The 23,028-nt window shown below is 36.1% G+C and overlaps 1 protein-coding gene across 2 annotated transcripts; it reads right to left on the bottom strand.

Annotated features, from left to right (window-relative positions):
- Positions 1 to 693: 693 nt before the first annotated feature.
- On the bottom strand, positions 694 to 22,913 carry erap1a (endoplasmic reticulum aminopeptidase 1a). 2 transcript variants are annotated; one of them, XM_087269968.2, is made up of 18 exons: positions 22,007 to 22,913; positions 19,112 to 19,250; positions 17,158 to 17,292; positions 16,954 to 17,074; positions 15,881 to 16,035; positions 14,910 to 15,023; positions 14,357 to 14,488; positions 12,788 to 12,919; positions 12,619 to 12,702; positions 11,210 to 11,358; positions 8,605 to 8,693; positions 8,336 to 8,519; positions 6,812 to 6,968; positions 6,279 to 6,463; positions 4,873 to 5,034; positions 2,606 to 2,746; positions 1,812 to 1,893; positions 694 to 1,021 (listed from the first exon to the last, which is right to left on the bottom strand). In XM_087269968.2, exons 1-18 carry the CDS (start codon positions 22,495 to 22,497, stop codon positions 872 to 874), a joined length of 2,802 nt encoding a protein of 933 aa, XP_087126094.1. In that variant the 5' UTR covers positions 22,498 to 22,913; the 3' UTR covers positions 694 to 871. The 2 variants fall into 2 exon arrangements, with proteins under 2 accessions (XP_087126094.1, XP_087126095.1); XM_087269969.2 differs by having other exon boundaries at positions 11,210 to 11,355.
- Positions 22,914 to 23,028: the final 115 nt, after the last annotated feature.

Raw genomic sequence — 23,028 nt, 5'->3', positions numbered from 1 at the left:
ATTCTCTATTAGAGACAGGTCGGGACTACAGGCAGGCCAGTCAAGAAGCTGTATCCTCTTCCTTCGCAGTCAGGACTCTAATGTGTGCAGAATGTGGTTTCCAACTCTGGAAAAGTCGGCAGCATATTGTGCTCCACAATCTCTATGTACTTTTCAGCATTAATGGAGCATCACAGGAGTGAAGTTACCTTCGCCACAGCCATATCACCCTGCAGCCCGAGACCGGTTACTCACTGAAGCTAAGCAGGGCTGAGCCTGGTCAGTACCTGGATGGAAGACCACATGGGAAAACTAGGCTGCTGTTGGAAGTGGTGTTAGTGAGGCCAGCAGGGGGCGCTCAACCTGTGGTCTGTGTGAGTCCTAATGCCCCAGTATAGTGAAGGGGACACCATGCTGTCAGTAAGCGCCGTCTTTCAGATGAGACGTTAAGCCGATGGCATTTCTGGTAAAGAGTAAGGGTTTAACCCCGATGTCCTGGCTAAGTTCCTTCGATCTGCCGTTTGGAGCAGATGCGGATGCTCTACAACAGTCACGAGTCTTCAGCTGCAGTTACACTTGCAGTGTGCAACCGCTGTAAAAATCTGCACTGGAGCTGAAACTGCAGTCTGGAGCCACACACACACACACACACGTTTGTTTTTGTGAATTGTGGGAACATTCCATAGGTTTCTATTGTTTTTGTACTGTACAAACTTTATTTTGTATTGCCCTAAACCCCACCATACCCCTAAACCCAACCCTCACAGGAAGCAGTTTTACTTCCTGAAAAAACCTACTGTATAACATTATACAGATTTGTGTCCTGATGTCACACACACACACACACACACACACAAACACACACACACACACGAACACACTTTCTGAAGCATCATGAAGTGTGATGGTCCAGCCAGGCTTTCAGCAGTGGGACGTTCCTGTCCATCCAGAGGATGTTCTGCTGGATTTTCTCCAGGGCCTGTTGGATACTGCGGAGCCCGGAGCCCTGATCCTGCGCCAGTGACCCAAAGAACAACTCTACCTACACCACAAACAAACAAAGATGGAGTCACACAACAATCTATATTTTTTTTGTTTTGTTTTTTGAGGGAGGGGGGGGGGGGTAGCTCACTCAAAAATGTACATTGACTCTCTCAAATGGTTTAAAACCTTTCTAAGTTTTTCTCTTTAGCTGAACACAAAAAAAACGAAGATATTTTGAAGAAAGATGGAAAAAAAAATCTAAATTAACCACAGTAGAAAAAGGGGCAGCACTGGGGTGCAGTGGGTAGCACAATTGCCTCACAGCAAGAAGGTTGCTGGTTCAAGTCCCGGCTGGGTCAGTTGGCATTTCTGTGTGGAGTTTGCATGTTCTCCCCGTGTTGGTGTGGGTTTTTTCTGGGTGCTCTGGTTTCCCCCACAAGTCCAAAAACATTTGCTATGGGTGAATTGGGTAAGCTAAATTGTCTGTAGTGTGAGTGTGTGTGTGTGATTCGCAGTGATTGGTTGCAGCTGCAAGGGCATCATAAAACATACTGGATAAGTTGGCGGTTCAATCCACTGTGGCGACCCCTGATTAATAATGGGACTAAGCTGAAAAGAAAATGAACGAATGGTAGGAAAAACAAATACTATGGATGGTTGCAGGTTTCCTCAAAACATCTTTGTTTTTGTTCAACAGAAAAAGTCAAACAAGTTTGAAAAAAGTGAAGAGAGCGTAAACGATGACTGGATTTCCAGTATTGGGAGAACTATTCCTTCAAATAAGGCCTAGCCCGGATTTTAGCTTAAACCGGCTCATAGTTTCAGAAAGGATCATCAATGTGACGTACCTCATCAAGCATTTCTTTGGTGGAATACTGATCGGTGACTCCGACCACCACGCGAGATATAGCAGAAGAGCCGAGATCAAACCTGGAACAAGGTTGCAACAGTAAGGAAAACTTTTAATTACGATTATATATATATATATATATATATATATTAGTTATGATTTTTAATGTTTTTATTTTTTTTAAATAAACACGTATTGCAACTTTGGTTCTTGCACTACATTTCAAAAACAGTTGGCACCGGAGCAGTTTAGAACTAGTAATCAGGTAAACTGGTTAAATAACAATGTGATTTAAAAACAGGTGACGTTGACAGGTGATTGTAATAATGATTTGACACAAATGCAGCATCCAAGAAAGGTCTAGTCCTTTAGGAGCAAACGTTCTGCACACATTACAAATTCCTGGCTGAAGAGGATGCAGGTACTTGACTGGCCTGTCTGCAGTCCTGACCTGTCTCCAATAGAGAATGTGTGGCGCATTTTGAAGACTCGTACTGTTGCCCACCTTAAGACTTGTTTGCAGGAAGAATAGGACAAAATGACACCTGAAACACTTCATCACTTGGTGTCTTCAGTTCCTAAATGTCTTTTAAATGTTGTGAAAAGGAACAGCAACTCACAAAGTGGGAAATGCTCTACTGCTACAACTTTGTTGAAATGTGTTGCAAGAACCAAAATTGTGTATGTGTTTATTTAGAGAAAAAACTCCTTTTCATTCAACTATCTAATAAGGTGATTCTGGTAGATGTTTAAGCTGTTATTAATATATCAGATGGATCATTTGCCACACACTTTTTCACCAGTTTCCCCCAGTTGCTTTTCAGGAAGTCCCAGGCCAGTTTGAAGCCTTTGGGGTTTTTACTGACGCTGATAAGCATCGACGGCAGGTCTTGAGTTTTCATGATCTCTCCTTCACTGCTTCTTTCCAAAAGCCTAGACGTAATAAGACACACAAAAAGGGATCAAGGATTGAAAAGATAAGAAGTTAATCATGTTGTTAATGTTGCTTTATTTGGGTTTTATTCACTATTTTATTTAAATTTCATAATTTGTTCTATAAAAATAAATCAACTGAGATAATCATAGTCATTAATGAAGTCATGTCATAATTATTGAAATTTATAATAATCTTATTAATATAATAATTATAATAATATATACAGTTGAAGTCAGAATTATTAGACCCCCGTTTATTTTTTTCCCAATTTCTGTTTAACGAAGAGATTTTTTCAAGTCATTTCTAATCATAATAGTTAATAACTCATCTCAAATCACTGATTTATTTTATCTTCACCATGATGACAGTAAATAATATTTTACTAGATATTTATCAAGACACTTCTATACAGCTTAAAGTGACATTTAAAGGCTTAACTAGGTTAATTAGGGTAACTAGGCAGGTTAGGGTAATTAGGAAAGTCATTGTATAATGATGGTTTGTTCTGTAGACAGTCAGAAAAACAATTAGCTTAAAGGGGCTAATAATATTGACCTTAAAATGGTGTTTAAAAAATTTAAAACTGGTTTTATTCTAGCCAAAATAAAATAAAACAAGACTTTCTCCAGAAGAAAAAATATTATCAGACATGCTGTGAAAATTTCCTCGCTCTGTTAAACATCATTTGGGAAATATTTAAAAAAGAAGAAAAATTCAAAGGGGGGTGAATAATTCTGACTTCAACTGCACACACACACACACACACACACACAAATATATATATATATATATATATATATATATATATATATATATATATATATATATATATATATATATATATATATATATATATAATACATTTCTAATAATTTGCCAAAGAAAACAATTAAAAAATATATATATTCAACGGCAACAAAAACAAATATAAAATAGGGAATTTTAATGTGTTTTAGAATGTTTAAATATATATTTTGTGAATGTATATCACACATTTCTAAGGAATTTTTTTTTGAAGCGTCAAGAAAAGCGGCCTAATGAAATCTCTATAGCCCTGCTGGATATATGTGGGAATTGCACTTTCTATTTTTAACAATAATTCAAAAAGCTTTTTTACTAAGCAGCAGAAGGCAGGTGTTTAATCCCTTACAATATGAGCCAATATCCAGAAACCTTTTACATTAAATTTCGGTCAGAATTTCAGTGAAATTAATGTAGTTGCGTGAAATAAAATTTTCAATGTTTACTTTGCTAGCTCACAGTATCGTTCTTAAGGTCAATAATTAATCAGTGCAAGTTATTCCACTGGAAAAAATGTGTTTGTTGTGGTAAACTTCAGTCAAAGTCTGACCCTTTGCTTTTTCGTTTGGAGTTCAACCTGGGGGTTTTCATAGCAACTGCATATTAATACTCTCTCTTATCATTAGTTTGCTTTGAGGGATTGATGCGCAAAAAAAAAAAGCCTCACCCTCTACTTAATAATCTGTTTCAGTTGGAAGTACAGTTGAAGTCAGAATTATTCGCCCCCTTTGATTTTTTTTTTCTTTTTCTAATATTCCCCAAATGATGTTTAACAGAGCGAGGAAATGTTCACAGTATGTCTGAAAATATTTTTTCTTCTGGAGAAAGTCTTATTTGTTTTATTTCGGCTAGAATAAAAGCAGTTTTTAATTTTTTAAAAACCATTTTAAGGTTAATATTATTAGCCCCTTTAAGCTATATTTTATTCCGATAGTCTACAGAACAAACCATCGTTATATATTAACTTGCCTAATTACCCTAACCTGCCTAGTTACCCTAATTAACCTAGTTAAGCCTTTAAATGTCACTGTAAGCTGTATAGAAGTGTCCTGAAAAATATCTAGTCAAATATTGTTTACTGTCATCATGGCAAAGATAAAATTAATCAGTTAATAGAAATAAGTTATTAAAACTATTATGTTTAGAAATGTGCTGAGAAAATCTGCTCTCCGTCAAACAGAAATTGGGGAAAAAAATAAACGGGGGGCAACATACTTAAAATAAAAGTCTGCAACTACCGTTTCGCGCAGATTTCAAGGGTTATTGTCATGTTTGGGTGAACTACTGTAGGAAAACGACATCTCAGCAGCTGCAGACTCACCACTGAAGTTTGTGAGCTAGTGGACTGTACGAGAGGGCAGCTTTAATCATCCACTTCTCTGATGGAGAGACGGATCGCTTGTATTTCTCTAACAAAAAGTCCCAGCCGTCGTCTGTTCGCGCCCCTTCAGTGTAGACCACCAAACTGACGTCGGTAGGAAGCCTGAAACAAAAGAACAGTGAGTCTGCATCATTCTAGGCTTTTATCAAGATTTACAGTATTATTGCGATATTGAGCTAAGCTGCAAAAAAGGTTCATTTAACACTCATAACAACCAAAAAAATACTTAGTGTTTTGTGTATATACACATTCAGAGTGGATAAATGCTTTAAACAGATTCATTTGCAAAAGGAATATAAGGAACAAAAGGATAACACTTTATAATATTATAAGAAACGTTACGTAGTGCATTAAAATGAACAGTGAGAAGTAACCATAAACACTGTAGCTATAAGTTGAATTAATAAAACAAATACAACTGAAATTTGAAATGATTTTGATAAAATGATTACAGCTTTTTAATATGTCATTACACATTATTACACGGCTGACAGGAATACTCGCTCCTGATTGGTCAGTCGTGACATTACAAGGTATGTTATTCTGAAATAACATCCGCTAAATAACAATTCTTTGATATACGGAGCTAATAACGAAAATAACAGCATTTCAAATCACCTTAACCATCAATTAAAACGTTCACATCCATAATTACATCAGCAATTGTATATATCTGCTCGTCTGTCAAGCTTCTTTTTTTTGCCATCTTGTAAATTAATAACACGTAAAGTAGTATCGTTCAGGCAGTTTATTTTCGATCAGCTTTGTGTTTTTGACTGTTTGGCGCCATCTTGTGTCTGAATAATGCGCAGGTTAGTGTATACTCCATCAGCTGTTTTAGTTATTGTCAGCTTTGTGTTTTTGACTGTCTGGCGCCATCTTGTGTCTGAATAATGTGCAGGTTAGTGTATACTCCATCAGCTGTTTTAGTTATTGTCAGCTTTGTGTTTTTGACTGTTTGGCGCCATCTTGTGTCTGAATAATGTGCAGGTTAGTGTATACTCCATCAGCTATTTCTGTCAGCTTTGTGTTTTTGACTGTTTGGCGCCATCTTGTGTCTGAATAATGCGCAGGTTAGTGTATACTCCATCAGCTGTTTGAGTTTCTGTCAGCGTAATGTTTTTGACTGTTTGGCGCCATCTTGTGTCTGAATAATGTGCAGGTTAGCGTATACTCATTCCCCTGTTTTCCTTTCTGTCAGCTTCTTTTATTAATACAGCAAATAGGATTGTAAAAAACAATGATTTGTTGTACTATTTACTGCGCTCTAAGTTTACCAACTATCACGACTTGTGAAAAAGTGTTCATTGATATGAACTAGGTCGCTCAGTGAGTCAAACTCTTACCACATTTTGCCATCAGATTCCTTCCACTTGTGAAACAGCTGTGTGGCGGTGCTGACGCAGGACGGGTAGCGGCGGACACACGCGAACAGCAGCAGATAATTCCTGAGCATCCGCTCGGACACAGACCCATTATCAGACCAGCTCTGCCGGTCAATCAGTGGCTGGAATAACTTCACTAAATGACTCTGAAAACACAATAAAACACTAACAGTTTGTCTAAAATATATGCTCTTATTCGCACCTTACATTTAAAGGGACGGGTGGCACGGTGGCTCAGCGGTTGGCACTGTCCCTTCACAGCAAGACTCGAGCTATTTAAAAATGGCGGTTTCTTTGTTTTCATTCTCCTGCCTGTGTGTCTAGCTCCGTCTTTTGGTACCCATTTGTCCTGCTAGGTACCCTTTGCAAAGTTATCTTGTTTTGCTACTTTAGAATTTCTAAATATGTCCTGAACTGAGACACTGCAAAGCATCTGAATATCTAAAATATTCCACATTTCATCTTTAGCCAGATTGGTTTGTCTGCATTGATACCTTGAGCTGGTTCTCCAGTTCCTGCATGTCTCTCTTCTCCATGAGTTTGTAAAGCGGCACCAGTTCACTGAAGCCCTGCGTCACCGGCATGATCTCGGACTCTTTACTGAGATACAAACTCAGATTCAGAGCTTTATCCAGAGGGACCTTCTCAATGCTGAGGTAAAGACAGACAGATTAATTATCAGGTCATCAATTATCTGGCACTATAATAAAATAAAATAAAATAGTCGAAGAACATTTTTTTTCTAAACAGTTTTTTGGCTTGAATTAAAAAAAATAAGCTAAAAATAATTTCTTTTCTAAATTGTAATTTTTCTAAATTATTTTTCTTGATGAAACAAAAAAAAAAAAAACTTACTCATTATCAGGACATCAATTGTCTAAAATAAAAAATAAAATAAAATAAAAAATAAAATGTTATCTAAAATAAAAAATAAAAAAATAAATAAAATGTTATCTAAAATAAAATAAAATAAAAAATAAAACGTTCTCTAAAATAAAAAAATAAAAATAAATAAATAAATACAATTTTTCTAAAATAAAATAAAAAATGTTATCTAAAATAAAATAAAATAAAAAATAAAATGTTATCTAAAATAAAAAATAAAAAAATAAATAAAATGTTATCTAAAATAAAATAAAATAAAAAATAAAACGTTCTCTAAAATAAAAAAATAAAAATAAATAAATAAATACAATTTTTCTAAAATAAAATAAAAAATGTTATCTAAAATAAAATAAAATAAAAAATATAAAAAAATGAAATGTTGTCTAAAAAATAAGAAAAAAAATAAAATGTTAAAATACAAAAAAAAAATTTAAAATAAAATGTTATCTAAAATAAAATTAAAAATATTTCAAAAGTGAAATGTTGTCTAAAAAAATAAGGAAAAAAAAAATGTTATCAAAAATACAATAAAATAAAATTAAAAATTAAATGTTATCTAAAATAAAATAAAAAAATAAAATGTTATCTAAAATAAAATAAATTACAAAAATAAAATGTTATCTAAAATAAAATAAAATAATAAAATAAAATTGTATCTAAAATAAAATAAAATTACAAAAATAAAATGTTATCTAAAATAAAATAAAATAATAAAATAAAATTGTATCTAAAATAAAATAAAATTACAAAAATAAAATGTTATCTAAAATAAAATAAAAAAGTAAAATAAAATAAAACAACACATCGCAATGTTTCACATTAGACATCGTAGGATGTCAAATTGGTCAACATTGCCCAACCCCAATGAGTACTCCCTAAATGTCACTTTAAGCTGTATAGAAGTGTCTTTAAAAGTATCTAGTCAAATATTATTTACTGTCATCATGACAAAAATAAAACAGTTATTAGAGATGAGTTATTAAAACTATTATGTTTAGAAATGTGCTGAAAACATCTGCTCTCCGTTGAACAGAAATTAGAGAACAAAAATATACAGGAGGGCTAATCATTCAGGGGGGGGCTAATACATCTGACTTCAACTGTATATGTACTCTATCCATGAAGGCACAGACCTGACCAGCTGGAAGATGTCATGTATGAGACTGGCTCTGTCGTTGCTGCTGAACACAGTGTGGTTCATTCGGAGCTGCTTAATCAAGCAATCCCAGCCTCCAGACTCATAATGCACAATATAATATCCTCGCAGATCCACGTTAAATTTAATCCACTCCACCTTCTCTGGCAGGTAAAACACATCTGCGGGCGCACACAAGAGTTCAGTCTCAGCACAACTGAAGGTATAATGAGTGGGTTTAATGTTTGATCATGGGACGCAGCAAACCTCTTTCGGTTTTCAGCAAGAAACGCTGCACTGCATTACTGCCGCTGGTGATGTACGTCAGAGGAACCTGCCACAGGAAGCTTGATGAACTGGGAGACATGAAAGATACAGAGAATCAATACAAAACTGAACAACTGGGATAATAATACAATGATAGTAATACACCATGAATGTGTCGGGTTGTAAGTACTAATTTACATTAAGAAAACTACTAATTATCAAGAGAAATAAATTATTGTTATTACTTTTAGTTTTAGAATTCGGGTCTGAAATAAAATCAAATAAAATGGTAGGACAGCAAGGAGGTTTGGTGTAGAGGTCTGCACCCTTAAAGGGCGCCTAGGTTACCCCTTTTTTCAGATTTAATATAAGTCTTTTGCGTCTCTAGAATGTGTATATAAAGTTTCAGCTCAAAACACCCACCAGATTTTTCATTATACCTTTTACAAGATCATATTTTATACTCATTTCCAGCAGGGGGTGGTTTTGTCGTACTGCGCCTTTAAGACAAGTCTTTCCCGCCTACTGTTTCTACGTGCCTTCCCGCGTGCTTTAATCTTCTCCCTCGGCTGCGTCAGACAACAGACAGACTTAAAGGAAGAAGGTCTCACGTAGCGTTTGTGAGATACTACAGTAAGAACTTTACTAACGTTAATCAGTGTTTGTTGTGCAGTCGCGTTGATGAGTCACACGCAATATCGTTACAAAGTTCACGCGCGCGCACACACACGCACACCGCAGCTGACACACACACAGAGACAGGCAGACAGACACAGCTTTGCACTGTTTTTGCACTCAAATGTGACAGGATACAGGCTAAGCTCCACTGCTGTGTGGATATCTGTTATGTTATTGTACAAAATAAACCTGATTTAACGTCTACAAACCAGGATTGAAGTGTCTCCCTTTATAATTGTGCTGATGAAGTGAATCTGAAGTAATTCGCTGTAATTAATTACACACGTGCTCTGTTTTAAAACACTTTAAACATGTGAAGCTCACTCTTAATCACATCTGATGATGATTGCTGATCCGAGCGAACTGAACAGACCTTTTATTCCCGGTTGCTTTGCGTATGTCTGGTCTTGTTGACATATACACATGACTACCGGGACATGTTAATGCGCGCAGCTGTCAATCAATTCGGTGGGCGGGGGAATCGCATTCCTACGTAAAGTTGCGGTCGGTCTGAAAACCGCTCTAATTGGTCCACCGTTTTTATGTTGTTAAATTTAAAAAAAAGGACTGGGTGTGTTTATATCAGCTCAATATGATGGTCTATACACTATATATACACATATGTTTGTCCAAATAGCTTGAAAAGTAGATATTTCACCATAGGTGCCCTTTAAGCACTCTATTGTTTGATTGTCCGCAGAAGAAACTACTGTTATACAATAACCTGCCTAATTACCCCAATTAAGCCTTTGGCTTGCACTTTGAATCTGAATGTTTGTATTTTGAAAAATATCTAGTAAAATATTATGTGCAGTCATCATGGCAAAGTTTTAGAGTATTAGAGATGAGTTATCAAAACTATTATGTTCAGAAATGGGTTGAAAAAATCTTCTTTCCATTAAACAGAAATTCGGGGGAAAAGGGTTGCTAATAATTCAGGAGGGTTAATAATTCTGACTTTAACTGTATAAATGCACAGTTACTTTCCTCCATGTAAATAAAGAAAGGGAAATAAATACAGCAGAATAAAAATATGAAACAAACCGTGCTTTAAGCATCTTCACTGTAAGAATTAAACTTTAGCTACAGCAGTCCTTCAGTTAAGAGCAGTGAGGGATGTTCTCCTTTTGTTGTTTGATTAATAATGATAAAAACAGGCGGCAGCAGGAATATTGCGCACTGTCTCTTTAATGGTTTCTCTTTCACGTGTCTTTTGATTCTCAACTCGTTTCTTTATTACACAAATGAGGGTTATAATAATAATAATCACTAAACACCGCGTTGACACCTATTTGACCATTAAAGCGTTCACATTAAGATGACTTTAGATGTGTGTGCTCTGCTCGTCTCTGAGCGCACAGTGTGCAAATGAGACCGAAGGCTGACGGCATGCAGTCTTATTCGCGCTTTTAAAAACATGATTAGAATGTAAATCAATGAACGATGCGCATCTCGTGCTGCAAACGTTATAATACAGCACATGCTTTTAGTCATTTTCATGTGAAACTGAGCTTTGCAGAGCAACAAATGTGTACAACTGGAAATGGGGCGGTATATAATGCAATAATAGTTTATCTCGATTAAGGATTTTCATAATCGTTAGAAGCCGAAATCGAATTTTCGATTAATTGCACAGCCCTGGGGTAGCATTAATAAAATACAATAAATGGAAAATGTAATAAATAATATAAACAATTCTCGTTAACTTCTGACCGCAACCATATCTGTTCTAGCAACAACCATTTTTTTGTAGTCCCCAAACTTCGTTCGGTGTAGGCTTTGCTAAGCTAACTCTGTAAAAGCCAATGACATGCAGAGATGCTGTTTATGTTCACACAGCTACATTACACATCAACTAAAGTTTAACATGATATCGTAGTGGATCACCCTTTTAAAACTATCCGTATACGACTTAACATGGCCTTACTTTGACGATTCTGCTCCTTTCAGGAAGCGCTCCTGTTTAAGAGTGACCTCTTGACCTTTGACCTCCACAGTGATTAAAGGAAAGCCCTCCTGCAGAGTCCAGGTGTCCATGATGGCTCCAACGTCAACACTGTCCTCCTTGAACCACTTCTGCCAGAACAGGTTTTCATGAATACTTATGGCCGGTTTCCACTGAGAGGTACAGTATGGGTCACTTTTATCACGCTTGTGTTTCCACTGCCAAAAGGGTACCCTTTCGGTGGGCATGGTGTACGACAGAACGTTTCAGACGACGTCATTTTTACTCAAGGAAATGTCACAGTAAAGCTGTACAGGTCGCCCAAAAGGTGATGATAGTAGTTAAATATGGCAGTTTGTTCATGTTTTAGGTTGCAGAAGCATCATTTGCTGCAGTTTTTTTCCGGCTTCACCTTAGTTTTTTCGCGCTTCACTCTCGCGTTTGTCCGTTTCTGAAAGGGTCAGGTGTCAGAAGCTCTTCAATAATCAGGCACACGTTCTTATCATCAGCTCAAGAAATTCGTTATTTTAAATATAGACGAGCGGCGAGCTCATAAAACAACAACAGGACACAGCAGAGTTTGTTCTTCTTAGCTTTGTGGCTGTTCTTTAAGACGACGACAAGGCTTGTTTGAGCTTGGGTTGACCATGGCTTGCTATTATATGTATATATTATTACTGTTTAATGTCTCAGCTGTGTATTTAAAAATGGCGCTTTCTTTGTTTTCATTCTCCTGCTTCTGTGAGTGATGCATCTCTGTAAACCAATAGTGTTCAGCTCACGTCTTGCTCCGCCGTTTGGTACCCTTTTTTTTTTGGTGCTAGGTACCCTTTGCAAAGGGTGACCAAAAAGTGGTACGGTTCGCATTTTAGCAACCCTTTGACAGTGGAAACGGCCATAAAAGCATACCGAACTGAATCTTGCTGTACTGTACCACTCAGTGGAAACGGGCCATTAAAGGCATACTTCTACCAAATATGAAAATTGACTCACCCTTTACTCGCCCTTGAGTGGTTTCAAACCTGTTCTGTTGAACACAAAAGAAGATATCCTAAAGAAAGCTGAAAACCTGTAACCACTGACCTTCATAGTCAGAAAAACAAATACTATGGAAGTCAATGGTTACTCGTTTACAACATTTTTCAAAATATCTTCTTTTGTGTACAACTCAAACAGGTTTGGAAACACCTTAGGGTGAGTAAATGTCGACAGAAGTTTCATTTTTGGGTGAACTATCCCTTTAATAAACTGATTTATTCTGATTTATAAGTTTGTGTGATGAAATTTAGGGAGGAAACATTATAAGAGTTTAACTTCTGAAGCCAAATATCACAAAACACAAACTATTTGAACAGAATAAAAATATACAGATCATTTGTTGCAGCACTTACAGAGGCTGGCGTTTCAGCCGTGTGTTTGGAGCAGAATCCGTCAAGTTTTAGTCTCCCTGAATCCAATCCATCTGAAGTGCAGATCTGAAGAGATTGAGAAGCATTCAGCCTTAATAACAAGCATTTAAAAGACTGAATAACTCAGACAGGAGCCAACAGAATTACTCACATTGGTAAGGCTCTCCCAGAGGTGCGAGTTGACTGTGTTCTGGTAGCTGTGTTTCTTCAGGTAGTTTATAATACCGTACTTGAACACCTCTGGAGTCAGAAAATCCCTCAGCATATTCAGGATACACGCACCCTTGAGAGATTATTAACAATCAGTTAGGAAGGAAATGATTAATATGATCAAACTGCATATACTGGGTGATATGTGCCCTATTTAAAACTATCAGCTTTAATTGGTTGACATATTCTGACATCATAACCATTTAACTTCCACTCTACGATTTGTTTTGACCGTTTTTTTTGCTTAAATTGTGTTCCTGACACTACTGTAAGAGTTTTTTTGTATTTAATTCTTGGTATAAAAGTCTTTGTTTGGTAATGGCAGCTCTTGTATGAAGAATGGAGTCGCATTGCTCAGGTGTGATTTTCCCTGACTTCAACAGAGTCTTCATATTTTGGTTTTCAGGTCTGTCAATTCAGCTCAGGTGACTGGCTGGGCCATTCTACAGCTTTATTTTCTTTTCTGAAACCAATTGGAGTTTCCTTGTCTGTGTTTGCATTAATTGTTTTACTGAAATGTCCACCCTGGTTTCATCTTCATCATCTGGTAATGTACAGTAGGTGTTGCTGAAGCAGCTAATATTCATATACACTGATGAGGTTCTGAAGAACTACTAAACGATTTCAGCTGCTGTCTGGGCTTTCAGTGCATTTCTACACCTCCCTTTATTCATGTGTTCAAGACTTCTTCCCTGTGTCATTTCATTTTAATACACAGAACTTCATTTGTAAACTAATTAGTTTTGTTTTCTTTGCATATATGGATTTCTTACCAACATCTGGTGAAAATTTCAAGTCAACAGCACCTTCAGAATTATGTTTATTGTCTTTATATTTGATCCATTTATCCGTTTCTATCCTCTTTGCTGTCCGACAGTGATGGTTGACCATAGCTGACATCTATTTCATTTTTCTTGTCGGCTTAGTCCCTTTATTAATCCGGGGTTGCCACAGCGGAATGAACCGCCAACTTATCCAGCAAGTTTTTATGCAGTGGATGCCCTTCCAGCCGCAACCCATCTCTGGGAAACATCCACACACACACTCACACACACACTACGGACAATTTAGCCTACTCAATTCACCTGTACCACATATCTTTGGACTTTGGAGCACCTGGAGGAAACCCACGCGAAGGCAGAGAGAGCATGCAAACTCCACACAGAAACACCAACTGAGCCGAGGTTCGAACCAGCGACCTTCTTGCTGTGAGGCGACAGCACTACCTACTGCGCCACTGCCTCGCCCAGCTGACATCTATTCTTTAATAAATTTTATGTGGAAATTATGTGCGCGTTCACCCCCTAGTGTTGAAGTATGATTGAAACAGAAATAAAATTTTCTTTGCTTTGTATATATGGACATTGTTAGTGATATCTGATGACAACATTCTTAGAAACAGGTTTTCCGAAAAAAGTTGACCTTATTTATACCTTTTTTTTCAATAAAGGTTAAAGGTTACTTTAAATGTTTACTTATTTTACCCATGGAATATGAAGTGCTAGTGTACCTTTCGATAGGAGACGTCATCAAACATCTCGCTGATCTCTGCAGGATTCTCTACTGGAGTGGAAACAGGGTGCGAGGAGCTCAGAGAGTCCACGGATAAGGCAGTGAAGCATTTCTCCAGGAAATAATCATTCTACAACAGAAACACTGAGTCAGATCAAGTACAGCTACATATCAGTCAAAATCTATCCATGATATCCATCCTTCAATCACTATTAAATCAATCAATCAATCAATCAATCAATCTATCTATCTATCTATCTATCTATCTATCTATCTATCTATCTATCTATCTATCTATCTATCTATCTATCTATCTATCTATCTATCTAAATTGATGGATTTGCTCTTCAGTGTTCGGGCTTTCAGCACTGACATTTGCATTACACTGAACTAAACTAAACTGAACTGAACCTCAACTCTGCAAACTGGACTGAAGCAATTACAATTTACTAGATCTTCTCTGTTGAGCTGCTTTGACACAAGCTACATTGTAAACGAGCTATAGAAATAAAGATGAACTGAATTAAAGGTTGTAGAGAAATGCAGCTCACCACTTGCAGCTCAGGGTGAGTGATGTTGACCGACACATACTCCATGAACTTGGCAAAGCCCTCGTTTAACCACAGGTCGTTCCACCACTGCATTGTGACCAGGTTTCCAAACCACTGGAAAAAAACAACAACATAATTCAACATCGTGATGAGTGTCTATGGAGGGTCAGAGAGCTCTCGGGTTTCATCTAAAATATTTTTATTTGTGTCTCAGGAGTTTGAAATGACATGAGAAGTGAGGAATTTATAACCGGATTTTCAATTAGAGTGAACTATCCCTTTAACATCTTTTCAATCTTGATACAATATGTAAGATTAGCTAAGAGAGTCTCTAAATAACTGTTCAAATAAGACAAAACAAACTTTAAAATATTGCAGGATCAAGTTATTTCTTCTCAACTTTCCCCTTAAATTGACCCTAAAGTTCTACAATCATTTATGTTAACTATGATAGTTATAACTTTTGCTCATAATAATTACAATAGAAGGATAATGTTGCTCAATTCTAATATTTCTCACTAATTATATAAATAATTTGAATCAATATTTAATCTCAATGTATGCTTCTATTTAGGTAATTTTGATACCCTTAAGATTTATTTATTCAAATTAACACAGCCTAGTGGTACTATAGCAGCAACGTGCTCACGGCGACCCGAGTTCGATTCTCGGCTCGAGGTCCTTTGCCAATCCTTCCCCTCTCTCTGCTCCCAATGCTTTCCTGTCTGAATTCACTACTGTCCTGGCATAATAAAGGTGAAACCCCCCCCCAAAAAAAATATCTAAAATTATTAGTACCCATTTAATAAGATCTATTATTATCAAAGCAAAACATTTTCCAAAAATCTAAGTTTCAATCCTTGAAAACACTTGATAAAAATTAAAGTACTCCCTACAAGCCCTGAGAAAAAACGTCTGTCTGGCTGTGCATTTATCATTCCTTGGACTGAATTATTAATATAAAAATCTACCTGATGGGCTAGTTCGTGAGCGATGACTTTGGTGATGCCTAATTTGTCAGAGGAAGAAGATTTCTCAGGGTCAAAGAGCAAACCGGACTCTCTGTACGTCGACAGACCCCAGTTCTCCATAGCACCCGACTGGAAATCTGGGATGGCTGCGAGATCTGCAAGGAAAAGATAATTATAGACAGAATTCAGTTTTAAAAATGTTCAGATTACAGTAAAAAAAAACGTGTTCATGCTGGATTTTTAAGGGATAGTTCACCCAAAAATGAACATTCGCTGATCATTTACTCACCCTCTCTTTGTTCTAAACATATTTGAGTTCTTGAGTTTGAGATTAACAGAAAAGATGTTTTGAAAAATGCTGAAAAACGCTCTGTTTTAGCCAAAGAAAGTGGATTACATTTATGCCCAAAACTGGAAAATCGCATTAAACATTTGCGAATAAAGCGAACAAAATTGCCATTTACTGTCATTCCTGTGAATTTTGTTTTCTTTTCTAAATATTTCCCAAATGATATTTAACAGAGCAAGGAAATTTTCACAGTATTTCCTATAATGTTTTTTCTTCTGGAGAAGTCTTACTTGTTTAATTTCAGCTCGAATAAAAAGCAGTTTAAAATTTTTTTTAAAACCATTTTAAGGTCAAAATGATTAGCCCCTTTAAGCTATATTTGTTTTGGACTGTCTACAGAACAAACCACTGTTATACAATAACTTGTCTAACTACCCTAAATTTACCTAATTACCCTAGTTAAGCCTTTAAATGTCACTTTAAGTGGAATACTAGTGCCTTGAAAAATATCTAGTCTAATATTACGTGCTGTCATCATGGCAAAGATCAAATAAATCAGTTATTAGAGATGAGTTATTAAAACTATTATGTTTAAAGTTTGTAATAATTCAGAAGGGGTAATATATCTAGCTTCAACCATACGAGTATAAGAAAATAATGGGTATAAAGCACATGAGGGCGAGTAAACGGTGAGTAAATTTTCATTTGTGAGTGAACAATCTCTTAATCATGCAAACCATTTTCAGTAGCAAAACTGACCACTGCTGATAACTTTCACACTCACCGTGTTTGGGAAGCGGATACGGGATGTCAAAATACTCATCATAAAAGTCGAGCATTGTGACGGCGGTGTCGAGGGCATACTCCGCTTGACTGATCTTCTCGGGAACTGTATACACTGATATCTGCAATAAAATCAGGATATGAAGAGTGAGAGGACTGTTTTCTTGAGGTCTGGTTACTTTAGAAAGGCTATTTATTGACTTGCCTCAACTCCGTGCTGACTTTTTTTACTGATGGAGTGGAAGTCGCAGATGATGAAGGCCACCAGGTAGGTGCTCATCTTTACCATGGTGTCAAATTGATCCTCCAGAATCCCGTCAGCCAGCTCTACAGTTCTCAGCTATTGGGTGACATAAGCTTCAGCATTAGAATGTACAGTCGAAGTCAGAATTATTAGCCCCCCTATGAATTTTTTTTCTTTTTTAAATATTTCCCAAATGATGTTTAACAGAGCAAGGAAATTTTCACAGCATGTCTGATAATATTTTTTCTTGTGGAGAAAGTCTTATTTGTTTTATTTCGTCTAGAATAAAAGCAGTTTTAATTTTTTAAGAACAATTTTAAGGTCAATATTATTAGCCCCTTTAAGCTATTTTTTTCTTTAATCTATAAAACAAACTATCGTTATAACTTGCCTAATTACCCTAACCTGCCTAGTTAACCTAATTAACCTAGTTCGGCCTTTAAATGTCACTTTAAGCTGTTTATAAGTGTCCTGAAGAATATCTAATCAAATATTATTTGCTGTCATCATGACAAAGATAAAAGAAATCAGTTAATAGAGATGAGTTATTCAAACTATTATGATTAGAAATGTGTTGAAAAAATCTGCTCTCCATTAAACAAAAATTGGGAAGAAAAATAAACTGGGGGGCGAATAATTCTGACTTTCAACTGTATATGTATTGGTTTTTATATTAATTCCAGTAATATTATTAACCAATATCAAAATGTTTATGTTTAATTAATAAAACAGTTTTAAAAATGATATTTTCGGAGGAACCTTGTTTCACTGTACTTGGCAGTGCACAAAAATTAAATTATTTTGGGAAGAGGTGAGAATTATAAGTGAAAAAATTATTTCAAAACAAATCCTCCTTGACCCAAAGCTTTTTTTGCTAGGTTTATACCCAGAGGACTCAAACTACAGTAGAAGCGAACAAATATTTATAGACCTCAGCTTGCTTTATGCCAAAAGATGTGTAGCTTTGCTATGGACAAAGATGCAAAGACCAAACACTACTCAATGGATAAAACAAATGTTGTTAAGTCTGCCATTAGAAAAAATAACTTATATACTAAAAGCTAAACAACATGTATTTGAAAACATATGGAGCCCTTTCATTAGTTATATCAAAGAAGTGGAATTAACAGAGGAAGAAGTTGATGAATAATATTTGATGGATAATGCAGTTCCAGCTTTATAGTTCTGCATTGATACATTACTTAATATATATTTTTTTGTTGTTGTTATTGTTTGCTCGTTTGTTGTTTGCTTTTAGTTTTTATTATAAATATATATATATATATATATATATATATATATATATATATATATATATATTGTATAATTTGTAAATGCAATAAGGTTATTATTGTTGTAAAATGTTTGTAAAATGTACAATTTGTACAAACTGAAAACGAAAAATAAAAATATTATGGTAAAAAAAAAAAAAAAGATATTTTCTGTCTTTAAGTAAATATTTTATATAAGACACTTGCTTTGTTTAAAAAGACCTGATTAGAATTGCATTGTAAACTTTAAATTAAATAATAGTTTTTTTTATGTTTTAAGCTTTTAGTTACTGTACTTGCCAAATCATTCTGCATAAATCCACTGATTTTTTTCCCTAAATTCTGCACAGAAATAACTTAAAATGTCCGCAGATTCTGTCTGGCCCTGACTATCGGTTATCTGTATCGGTCAAAAATTCATATGGGCGTATCCTTATAATTAACCAATTTTTTCTGGACATATCTATTTTTTATAACTACATTCACCATATGCATGCATTTTAAGCACTCTGCATAAGATATTTGATGATTTTTCTCGTTTTTACATTTTGATTTTTGGTGAAATACAATATAATGAATACGAATAGAATCAATTTTGCTTGAACCAAAACATTTTTTACATGATACAAGTATTTATTGTTCACCTTGGGCATGTTTGATATGGATATGTGCCTTGATTCTCTGCGCACGCGGATGGTAAAGTTGGCTTTGAATGCAGGCTCATCAAAACAAGGAAAGGCAGCTCGGGCATGTGTCGGCTCAAACTGAGTGGACGCCAACATCCTATAGGAAGAAAAAAAAACATCACTTTAATGGGGGTTTAATCTTTAATGCTACTTCACATACATCCCCAGTCAAAAGTTTGGATTTAGTAAGATTTTTTAATGTTTCATACACTTATTCTGCTCACAAAGGCTGCATTTATTTAATTAAAAACACAGTAGAAAGTGTGAAATGTGGAAATGCAATATTAAAGAACTGTTGTTTTAGTAAACGTAGTTTAAAATTTGATTGATTCTTGTGTTTTAAAGCTGAAGTTTAGCATGAGTCTTCAGTGTCACATGTCACTCAAAAGGTGGCTCAGTGGTTAGTGGTGTCTCAGTGGTGTCACGGATGGGCCAGTTGGCATTTCTGTGTGGACTTAACATGTTCTCCCCGTGTTGGTGTGGGTTTCACCCATAATCTAAACACATGCGCTATAGGTGACCTGGGTAATCAAAATAGGCCGTAGTGTATGAGTGTGTCTGTGAATGAGTGTTTGGGTGTTTTCCCAGTACTGGGTTGTGGCTGGAAGGGCATCCGCTGCGCAAAACATATGCTGGATTAGTTGGTGGTTCCTTCCGCTGTGGCGACCCCTGATAAATAAAGGAACTAAGCTGAAGAGACATGAATGAATGATCTGCTTATGAAGAAACAACTATTATTGTTGTCGTCAGTTTGGAAACTGATACAATATCAATCAAAAGTACAATTAAAAATGTATCTACCTCTATTCATCACAATCAATTATTCTAGATTGATAGTAAACACATTTGTAATGTTAAAAAAAAAATGTTATTTTGAGTTTTCTTTTTTTAATGAAAGAATAGTAAAAGTAGAATGTATCACAATTTCCACTAGTAGTCACGATACTGGAATTTTCAACTTCGATACGATACCTTGAAAAATATCGATATTCAATCCCATTTTCGATACCATTTCAATTTAACGACATTAAAAAGATGCAAATGAAGAAAAAAAGGGAAAACAACAGCTAAACCATTCATTCATTTTCCTTTGCCTCTATTTATTCATCAGGGGTCGCCACAGTGGAATGAACACATAACACAACCCAATACTGGGAAACATCCATACAAACTCATTCATTATGGCCAGTTTAGTTTATTCAACTCCCCTACAGAGCATGTGTTTGGAAGTTTAATAGTGAGTAGTACGATCGCCTCACAGCAAGAAGGTCGCTGGTTCAAGCCCCGGCTGGGTCATTTAGCATTTCTGTGAGGAGTTTGCATGTTCTCCCCTTGTTGGTGTGGATTTCACCCACCAAAATAGGCCGTAGTGTATTAGTGTGTGTGTGTGAATGAGTGTTTGGGCGTTTTCCCAGTACTGGGTTGTGGCTGGAAGGGCATTCGCTGCGCAAAACATATGCTGGACTAGTTGGTGGTTCCTTCCGCTGTGGCGACCCCTGATACATAAAGGAACTAAACTGAAGAGACATGAATGACAGATCTGCTCATGAAGAAACATTTATTATTATTGTTGTTGTCGTCAGTTTGGAAACTGATACAATATCAATCAAAAGTACAATTAAAAATGTATTTACCTCTATTCATCACAATCAATTGTTTAAGAGTGAAAGTTAACACATTTGTAATCTAAAAAAACTGCTATTTTGAGTTTTCTTTTTTAAAATTAAAGAATAGTAAAAGTAAAATGTATCACAATTTCCACTAGTATAGTCACGATACTGGAATTTTCAACTTCGATACGATACCTTGAAAAATATCGATATTCAATCCCATTTTCGATCCCATTTTGATTTCGATTAAAAAGATGCAAATGAAGAAAAAAAGGGAAAACAACAGCTAAACCATTCATTCATTTTCCTTTGCCTCTATTTATTCATCAGGGGTCGCCACAGTGGAATGAACCGCCAACTTATTCAGCATACGGTTTACACATAACACAACCCAATACTGGGAAACATCCATACAAACTCATTCATTATGGCCAGTTTAGTTTATTCAACTCCCCTACAGAGCATGTGTTTGGAAGTTTAATAGTGAGTAGTACGATCACCTCACAGCAAGAAGGTCGCTGGTTCAAGCCCCGGCTGGGTCAGTTGGCATTTCTGTGTGGAGTTTGCATGTTCTCCCCTTGTTGGTGTGGATTTCCCCCACAGTCCAAACACATGCACTATAGGGGGAGTGAATAAACTAAATTGTCCATAGTGTATGTTAGTGAATAAGTGTGTATGGTGTTTTCCAGTACTGGGTTGCAGCTGGAAGGGCATCCTCTGTCTAAAACATATGCTGGATAAATCGGTGGTTCATTCCGCTGTGGTGACCCCTGATAAATAAAGGGACTAAGCTAAAGGAAAATGAATGAATGAATAATGGAGCAGTAAGTCATCACATTATAATGATTTCTGAAGGAACATGCGACACTGAAGACTGATGGTGATCAGCGTTGAATGACAGGAATTAATTAAATTTGATACTACATTAAATAACAAAACAGTTATTTAAAATTGTAATAATATTTCACAATTATCTACTGTACTTTTCATCAAATAAATGAAGTATGGGTGCGTAGAATTGGCTTCTTTTACAACAATGGTCTCAAACTCAATTTCTGGAGGGCCGCACCTCTGCATAGTTTAGCTTCAACCACCTCCAACTCAGGGTTGGAGCCAAACTGTGCAATTGCAGCCCTTCAGGAATCCAGTTTGAGACTTAGGCCTGTGTTTTAAAACATCTTACTGTTTGCAATCTTTTGACTGCTTGTGTATGTATTCTGAACCAACAATGTATGTGTCTTACCTAACCTCCCCACTATTTGTAGTGTACTGGCCTTTATAAAAGCCATGGAAGCTGTCAGATAAGTTGGCGTAGAACTCCAAATGCACCACATGGCTCCCTTTCTCGAAAGTGAAGCCTTCAGAGAAGAGTGCAATCTGTTCATTGGCTTCAAACTCACTGATCTGAAGATCCTGATGATGATGATGTTGTCTGGAGCCCAAAAGAAGAGCTTTGGAGACCTGTAGGTTCTTGCTGTGGAGGATGATTGCCCTCGTGTCCTGTTTTACCTCTATTTGGATCTGAACCTCTCCAGTAAACGTCAGAGAGGTCAAGTTGGGGTGAATGAGGAGGTCATAATGCTGGGGTTTGACAATTTCTGGCAACCTCATCTTATCCCAGGGGAAAGGCAGCACGGTTTTGTTCTTGTTGACGGTCATGGCATGGTTGCCAGCAAAAAGAGCACAGAACAAAGCTACTAATGTAAAATGAAAATACTTTGCTAAGAATAGCATGGCGGAAAATATGAGTTTAACGTCAGCTTTCAGAGCGTTTGATTAGGATTATGTGCTCTTGTCACTTGTTTGACACACATGAGATAGTATGCGATGTTTAGACGTCACAAAGCGACAAATATGCTCACGAATTATACGACATTAATTACAATAGGCGAAAAAAAGTTTCGAACGAACCTGCAAGATATCCGATTGGTAACGTAAATGAAAGTGAAACTACGCAGTTGTCCTCCAAATCAATCGCATTTCCTGGTTTGTCAGACGTCTCATTTTGCCCTCATATTATAGTATTATATGCTATAACTGCATGTACACACGATATAGCTTTATATATGTCGAATAACGCTATCTTTGTTAAAATAAACAGCGTTTCAAACGCTGAGGCGAACACTGTTTATCATGAATATTAATTACGTAACGTGCCGTAAGCGAATCACAGCGCGAATATCCGGCTGTTGAATATTAATAAGCTTACGTTTCCTATGAAACGTAATCAAAAGTTTGTTAATATTAATGAGCTACGCTTTAAAG

The sequence above is a fragment of the Danio rerio genome, chromosome 10, assembly GCF_052040795.2.
Source record: "Danio rerio strain M-AB ecotype USA chromosome 10, GRCz13ab, whole genome shotgun sequence".
In the NCBI taxonomy this organism is placed as follows: Eukaryota; Metazoa; Chordata; class Actinopteri; order Cypriniformes; family Danionidae; genus Danio; species Danio rerio.
Note: the sequence above shows the minus strand (reverse complement) of the source record. Positions and strands in the feature narration are given on the sequence as shown.

Excerpts from the sequence above, each read along its gene's own strand:
- erap1a (XM_087269968.2), bottom strand. The coding sequence starts at position 22,497 with ATGCTATTCTTAGCAAAGTATTTTCATTTTACATTAGTAGCTTTGTTC. Across the intron at positions 14,489-14,909 it reads CTCACCCTGAGCTGCAAGTG|AATGATTATTTCCTGGAGAA; the intron begins GTGAGCTGCATT and ends TTTCTGTTGTAG. Across the intron at positions 6,464-6,811 it reads AACTGGAGAACCAGCTCAAG|AGTCATTTAGTGAAGTTATT; the intron begins GTATCAATGCAG and ends TTGTGTTTTCAG.